This window comes from Carassius auratus, chromosome 11 (assembly GCF_003368295.1).
Source record: "Carassius auratus strain Wakin chromosome 11, ASM336829v1, whole genome shotgun sequence".
Lineage (NCBI taxonomy): Eukaryota > Metazoa > Chordata > Actinopteri > Cypriniformes > Cyprinidae > Carassius > Carassius auratus.
In genome coordinates, this window is record NC_039253.1 from 10,785,059 (window position 1) to 10,793,555 (window position 8,497).

Sequence of the window (8,497 nt, forward strand, 5' to 3'; positions counted from 1 at the left end):
ACGGCAAAACCATTTAAGCTATCCAAAATTCATTCGCACCTGTTCTGTAAGATTAATTCTTTAAACAGTGGTAAAAGAGGATGTGGTGCTGAACCTTCAAGAGTCACTCAAAACGTTATCTGTCCATAAAGCCTATAAAGAATTATTCTTAATATACAGTTCAAAATACTTCAGCTTGTTATTCTAATTAAGTGAGGGTCATTTTATCAGTAAAATATATACAATTCATTTTTTTTTTAAAGATTTCTATAAATGATTTAAATCATACTCGTTTCTACAATAATTATTTAAAAGTAATCCTATAGCTCCCTCTGGTGGCCATTATAGGTACTAAGAATTGCAAGCTTGATTTATAAGTTATGATAGTTTAAATTTTATGCTGGCTCTTGAAAGTGATAAAGCTATGAAACTTACTGTGCTTCCTTCAAATGAGGACTTCTACTTATATAAAAAATTATGAAGATTTAGAATGAAAAATTGTAAAGATATAGTAAAATAACTATTGTATTTTTGTATGTTACTTTAATAAATCTCTATGGCAACACCATTTAAGCTATCCTAAACCCATTCACAATTTAACATCTCAGTATATAGGCATAATGTTGAAAAAGGAGTATGGAGTAGTATGAGTAGGAGTATGAATTCATTTGCAGGCTTTATCATAAATCCACAATAAAATTTCTGAGTTCTGTATCAATCTGTGTTGTTGTTTGTTTATTTTTATCTTTTATTTTTCATAGGAAGATAACTTACTCTCATTTTTAATAAATGTGCTTATAAACCAAGGACAAGCTATTTATAGCTGTATTTATAAACTGCTTACTACTGACTATTGATATTGGGACAAGGCTTTATAAAGCATGAACTGACTATTTAATAATGAGTGCAGTTATTATAAAGTGTTATCAATGAATTTGCTAATGTTAACAAATTAGACATTATTTTACAGTGTTATCAAATCCTTAAATGACTCATAAGCATTTGTGAAAGTTCTGCTTGCATTACAGCTTAGTATTGATCTGTGAGCTGAACAGATTTACTGTTACATCCATGAGATTATGTAAATTAAAATAAATATAATGTCACAGGATGTCATAGGTCAGTATCAAATGAGTTTGAAATTATTATTTGCAGCACAAATAAGGTTTTTTTAGGATTTTTAAAAATCCCTAAAACTGTCAGAAAAAGGTTAAGGCCTAAGCTATTTCTATGTGAGTGGCTAATTTTATTTTTGTTTTTATAATTGTAATACACAAACTATGAAATTATACAAAATGTATAAAAAGATAAATAAATAAATACGCACACATTAAAAAAGCAGCCAAGTCGAATGAGTTTCCTTTTTTATATAGATTAAAATTGAAGACAGAAGCAAGTGGTAAATGTGGTCACTTTAATATTCAAATCCAGTAGATCCAGTTTATGTTCACGTGCCTGTTTTCGTTTATATTCGCCAAGCTATTATGTATTTTGAAATAATCTTGTCCGTGATGTGTTCGTTCGTACGACGAAAGGCAGAATCCTGCAGCTCCAGAGATACTTGTTATTCTGCCAGTCGCGCTTTCAAATAGTCTTGCACACTTAAACAGGTCACAAACACCTGCATTTAGCTCTTGTTGTGTTACAATGGTTTTATTGTGTGCATTTGTGGTAATATTTTATTTAAAAAAGCTCTTAAACAAGAATAAATTCGTTTGTTTTGAGCTGGACACTGTACGCGCTGATCGGAGGCGGTGATTTCAGGCAGCCACAAATATTTAATTTTCACACAAACAGTTCAAAAACATCTTAATTTAGCTCTTGGTGTGTTCTAATTGGTTGATTGTGTGATATCGCTGTAATAATTTATTTTTAAAAGCTTTAAAACAGGAATAAATTCGTTTTCTCTGAGCTCTTTACTCCAGACGCTCGTGATCACAGCGGTGATTCATCTCTCCTATTTCTCACATATCTCTGGCCAGAAATAATTTATCCATGAGCCCTGAACCGGTAATAATCAGATATGTTGGTTTAGCTTGTCAGTGTGAATTAAATCTAAGTATTTGTTTGTATTTTTAACCGATTTAAAAGTGAAAGTAAAAGTCCGGGAATTGAACCTGTAGGGGCGCAATTTCTCTCAGACAATGGAAGTCTGAAGCACATATACTCAAACAGAGGGACAGCGTGAGATGAGATGTCTGAGAGTTTTTTAATTTTCTGTTATCCATACAGTGTTGTAAAGTCGTGAAACTATCCATATTTACTCAGAATGACTTTTTCATCTGTATGAAAAAATTATTTGACGTGTTTGGAAGCTGCAATTTAAAAATACAATAATGATTCCCTTTGTAAGGTCATTTAAAAAAATCACCATGGCAAAACCATTCAAGCTATCCAAAATCCATTCACAATTTAAGTTCCTATCAGAAATACTGATGTGTGTTCAGAGTTTTGTGAAATTCTAAGTATGTTATTTGCCTCAAAATCACCTGAGAAGTATTCTAGTTTGACATGTTGCCACGGCAACAATTTTTTAGATATCAATATCCCCCTTGCAGATTTATATCGGCTGTGTTTTATCATTATTCTGATGAAGTTTGAAGCAAATCGAGTAATAATAAGATGCTGAATTCAAATCATTTTGAAAATGACACACTTCCTTCTGCCAGTTGGTGGCGCTATAACTTTGACTCCTAATAGTCACATATATGCGATCGACATCATACAACGAATAATCTGATGAAGTTTGATTAAAATCAGGAAATGTATGTGGATGGTATTAGACACTTCCTGTTTCTCATTTCTCGCCATAATTTCAATCCCTTGCCACGAGCAAACCCTTCGAGATATCAAAAATCCCCTGGCAATTTTTCATCCCCAATGTCTTGAGATCATGTTGACCGAGTTTGGCGGCAATCGAGCAAAAAACCTATGACAAGTATTTCAAATTCCAGAGCATGCGCTTTTTACATAACTCTAAATAGCTGACTTCCTGTTGGGTGGAGCCTATGACATGCAATACGAAAGTTGTTCGGCACGATGAGATCTATATGTGTACTGAGTTTCATATGAATATGTGCAAGTATGTGTGAGCTATACATCAACATTTCTGACTGTGTTCCAGGGGGCGCCGTAGAGCCCCTGTGCCACGCCCGGGTCCCAGCCTCTGCAGGCTCCTAAAGGCCACAAATTCCAAAGTGTGCGCGAATATTCAAGAGTTTTTGAGTATGTTAAGGACCCCAAAAGCCCCCACAACTTTGACGAAAAATTTGAATACTAAACCCTAAATAGCCAACTTCCTGTTGGGCGGAGCCTATGATATGCAATACAAAAGTTGTTTGGATTGATGAGATTTATATGTGTACCGAGTTTCATACGTCTACGAGCAAGAATGTATGATATATGGCCCTCCATATTCCAGGGGGCGCTGTAGAGCCCCTGTGCCACGCCCGTGTATCAGTCTCTGCCCGGCCCTAATGGCCGCAGGTTCCAATCTGTGTGCCAATTTTCAAGACTTTTTAAGCATGTTAAGGGCCCCAAAAGCCCCCGAGACGTTGGAAAAAAAAAAAAATAATAATAATAATAATAATAATAATAATAAAAAATAATCCTAAGGAAAACAATAGGCCTCTCGCCCTTTGGGCTTGAGCCCTAATAAACGGAGCAATTCCAAGAGGGTCCTCACACCATCGGTGCTCGGGCCCTAATAATAATAATAATAATAATAATAAACGGAGCAATTCCAAGAGGGTCCTCACACCATCGGTGCTCGGGCCCTAATAAACGGAGCAATTCCAATAGGGTCCTCACACCATCGGTGCTCGGGCCCTAATAATAATAATAATAATAATAAACGGAGCAATTCCAAGAGGGTCCTCACACCATCGGTGCTCGGGCCCTAATAAACATTATAGCCACAAATACAAATGTACTTTTAGAAATTGTTTTTGAAAAATATGGTGTTATTGTTTGGGCAAGCTTAAATAAAAACTTCTATGAAAACTTGTGTGATATTCCTTTAAAATAATGTTTTAGTATATCTTTTTTTAAGTATATTTTACTAAGCAATTCTTTACATAATTTCTTTGAGTTAGACCAAACTTTTATTACAGGATTGTATGGTTGTGCCCCCCTTCCTCAAATATGATTGATTGATTTGCTGATGTACTCTACCCAGGCATGTTCATACATCAATTATGAACATTCAGCCGCAAACATGAGGTGCGAGCGGTCGCAAGCGCGAATGGGAGAATGGAGGAACTTTTTTTTAATTACATATATATCTTTATATATCTTTATTTATCATTTGAGTCAGTTCGGGAGTTCAGAGCGGGATCGCGAAATCATTTGAATCAGTTATGGGGATCGCGAATCATTTGAGTCAGTTTGGGAGTTCGTAGCGGGATCGCGAATCATTTGAGTCAGTTCGAGAGTTCGGAGCGGGTTCGCGAATCATTTGGGGATCGCAAATCATTTGAATCAGTTCGGGAGTTCTGGAGAGGCTTCGCGGATCATTTAAATCAATTCGAGAGTTCGGAGCGGGTTCGCGAATCATTTGAGTCAGTTGAGGAGTTCGGAGTGAGATCGCGAATCATTTGAATCGGTTCGGGAGTTCGTAGCGGGTTTGCGAACCATTTGAGTCAGTTCGGGAGTTCAAAGCGGATTCGCGAATCATTTGAGTCAGTTTGGGGATCGCAAATCATTTGAATCAGTTCGGAAGTTCGTAGCGGGTTCTCGAATCATTTGAGTCAGTTCGGGAGTTCAAAGCCGGTTCGCAAATCATTTGAGTCAGTTTGGCGATCGCAAATCATTTGAATCAGTTCGGGTGTTCGGTGCGGGATCACGATTCACGAAAGATTCGCGCTGTAAATTTTCAAATTGGCCATAACCTATAATTCGTTGCTGCCAACTGGGTGGGGCAAGGCTTTCTTTTTCTTTGTATGCCTTTTATTTCTTTAATATGCTTGCCAACAATAGTGTACATCATTATGTGTTCATTTATGTTTCCATTCAAAGCAACGACTTTGGTATTCTGTTAAATAACCTTTTAGTCAAACAACTGCATCTTTCTAGAGATTTGATGAATAATGTGTTGTGGGCTGTTGAAAACAGCTGATGTGCAGAAGCTCACAATGGATGAGTGGGAGTGAACAGACTGGATGCTTCATGCATTTCGTTGGACTGAAAGGGAGCAGATTGGTTTGTTTCAGTCTCTGTTAGTCAGTTGTGTGAGCCACTTTGATTGGGGCAGATGGTTATGAGCTTCCAAACATTCACATAAAAAACGAAACAAACAAACCTGAGCATTATGCAGGAATCAGAGGAACCCAGATATATGGTAAATTATTTATTTACTATGATTATTTATTTATTTTTTAATTTCTGAAAGATAATCAAATGCAATTTTTAAAAAAGAAATATTTGCATATTGTCATTTAGATTAATTTGGCTTTTTTTTTTTGTTATTGTATTGTGAGTTATTTTCAATCTGAAAGGCATCAATTTCAACTTCTACAGGAAAAAATTCCAGACCAGGTGGATGGAGGGAATATGAGTGCAGGAAAGAAGAATGCAGATTCCAGAGAGAAGCGTCTTTCCTCTTCTGACTGGGACAGAAAAGGGATGTCTGTACCCTTAGTGCCAACAAATGTACCAATTCCTGGCCCCACAAACGACCCCATCGTTATTTCCATCGGCCCTCCACATCGTTGTCCCTCTGTTTCCAGTGAGTCCCAGTACCAGGATCTCTCGAGAGAAGATGACTACGCCAACATGCATGGATGGAGAAGGGAGAACTTGCAATATTACCCATCAACTGGTGAGGGTGGCGTCCCCAAACAAACTTTGGATGAACTGAAAAGTGTGTTGCGTGAGAGCTCCCTACTCGGTGCAAAAGGGCAAGATGGAGGAAGGAGCTACCCTCCGGGTCAAAGAGTAGACTGTAAGCCAGACCAGATGCCATCTAAGAGTTTCAGCACCTTCAAGCCCCATTCAGAAGCCAGGAGAGCATCCAGACTCAGAGAGGGAAGTTCTAGATGGGATTCTGGTGGGTCTTCGATGACTGATGGACCTCCAGGGAGGTCTTCTGGTATGAGTTCACCCACTGCTGAGACGTCCCACTGGGAAGAAGCTGGTACATCACGCTCAGGTTAGAAAAATTATTTACGGTTGTTTCAATCTAACACATTGACTTAAACTTGCTCATCTATCTGTGTATTATATCATATTCCCAACAGACAATGAGAGGTCACAAGCACTCTCTTTTGCATCGCAAAGCTTCATTTCTGATGTAGAGCACATAAAACAGCAAATCGCCCGGGAAAATATCAGCTTTGTTCGCTTTGAGGCCACTGATCTTCATGGCGTGTCCCGATCCAAGACAGTTCCAGCTCGATTCTTTCACGTAAATGTTTTTAAATGCCTCTTATTGATTCTATATATTCAATGCAATGTAATGGTACAATTTTACGCTGCTGTATGCAACATTTTGGAATCCAAAATAACTTAAAAATTATTATTTATTTACATACGAATTTCCATGAGATTGTATTAGGTTTAGTTTATACTAAAGACAAAAACCAGTGCACTATGACAATATTCTGTGTTCCTGTTGCCCTTCACTTACTAACTTCCCTCAATCTCATTTACTCGGATATACGTAATTGATTACGTTGCACGAGTGCCCACTACTGACAGAACCTTTGCAGTGGGCTGAATTGGAACGTCCTAAGCCCTTGATCACTTTGAATCCACCAAGGAGTTGATTAATTATAAAAAAAAATTCCCGTCCAAATGCAGCATTTTATATGCATATAGGTATGCTTGCGTGGTTATAAATGTTGAAAAAAACGCATCTGCAATGACGTTATAATCGTGTTTCAGCTTTATACCGAGACGTCTTTGGAGAAAAAGGTGTGTAGGGGTTTGTGGTTGACGGTTAGATTAAGTTAGCAAGCCAGCTAACATTGCTTACGGCAGCTGTAATATTAGTAATACATTTGACTGTGTATTGAAAATCGTGGTAAACAGTACTCAGTAACATTACTTCTTATTGACATCACAGGAAAAAGCAGTATATGGCATCCCCATGCCCAGAAGCTACCTGGAGTTAACCCTAAGCCCTAAAGTCAACGAAGTTGATCATCCGAGCGCAGCCAACTTCAGCAGTGATGTCCTCCTGGTCGCAGATCTCTCTACATTCCAAATCCTTCCCTGGGCGGACCAGACCGCTCGTCTTATCTGTGACCCCTGCACGATCACCGGTGTGCCACTGCGAACATCACCCCGCCTCATCGCCAAGCAGATGCTCAGCCAACTCCAGAGCATGGGATTCTCTATCCACTCGTCCTTCACATATGAATGCTGCATCTTCGGGGCCCCTGAACGAGTGGGGCCTAAAGCAGTGTTCTTCCCTGCAACCACACTGTTGAGCAACTACGATCTACCCTTCCTCCAGCAGCTAGTTGGAGGGATGTACTACATGGGAGTTGACGTCGAGAGCTTCTCTTCTGCGAACGGACCAGGACAGATGGAGATTTGCTTCAAACCAAGGTTTGGAATTGATGCTGCTGACAGTGCCTTCACCTTCCGCACAGGAATCAAAGAGATGGCCAGGAAGTTCGACTACATCGCCACCTTTTTCACAGACGGCAACATCCACAATTCTGGCTTACTCTCCCACAGCCTTTGGGATGCCGGCGGCAGAAGAAGCCTTTTCCACTCGGGCAACGGGGAACTTTCGGAGATCGGAAGAAAGTGGCTCTCAGGTCTTCTCCAGCACTCAGCCGCTCTGAGCTGCCTCTTGGCTCCAGGGATCGGCTGTCGAAACCAGCTTTCCAAAGGCAAGAAAAATCCCAAGAACCATATTTACGCCACATGTGGTTGCAATGACAACAGCTGTGCCTTCAACGTGAAAATTCACGGTGGACGCGAGACTCACATCGATAACAAGCTGGGGTCAGCGATGGCCAATCCTTACATTGTGTTGGCGGCTACAATAGCAGCAGGACTGGATGGTATTAGACGGAGCCTGAATGCCGAACAGCTTCTAAGCAAAGCTCCAGGTCAGCAGAAACAGTTCCCAATCCCTGTTCAATTGGACGATGCTTTAGTGGCTCTGGCAGAGGACAGTGTGATTCGTAGTGCGCTGGGAGAGCCCTTTGTGCAGTATTTTATTGCCATGAAGCGTGTAGAGATTGAGACGCAAGAGCAGGATGCCGACAAGAACAAGGGGCTTGAGTATTTTATCTAACATCTGAATTTGCAGAATAATTTTTTTTGTGTGTATTTGAATCCAAGGAAATAAATTTAATTTCCCTTTGATTTGGTATAAACAAAGAACTTTGTATCAAAGAAAAATAATACCTTCTTTGCAAACAAGATTTCAAAATAAAACCACATAACTGACTGATATCTGCTGCACACTGACTGATTTCATTTACCACATTATTGGGCCTAAATAGTTTAAACTTTAAAGTTGACTTAAACTTCAGAAGTAACTGTGACTTGTTTTTTTATG

At 39.1% G+C, this 8,497-nt stretch overlaps 1 protein-coding gene across 1 annotated transcript; it reads left to right on the forward strand.

Annotated features, from left to right (window-relative positions):
* Window positions 1-5,020: 5,020 nt before the first annotated feature.
* On the forward strand, window positions 5,021-8,386 carry LOC113111011 (lengsin-like). The gene is made up of 4 exons (XM_026275378.1): window positions 5,021-5,317; window positions 5,497-6,127; window positions 6,216-6,382; window positions 7,043-8,386. Exons 1-4 carry the CDS (start codon window positions 5,288-5,290, stop codon window positions 8,228-8,230), a joined length of 2,016 nt encoding a protein of 671 aa, XP_026131163.1. The 5' UTR covers window positions 5,021-5,287; the 3' UTR covers window positions 8,231-8,386.
* Window positions 8,387-8,497: the final 111 nt, after the last annotated feature.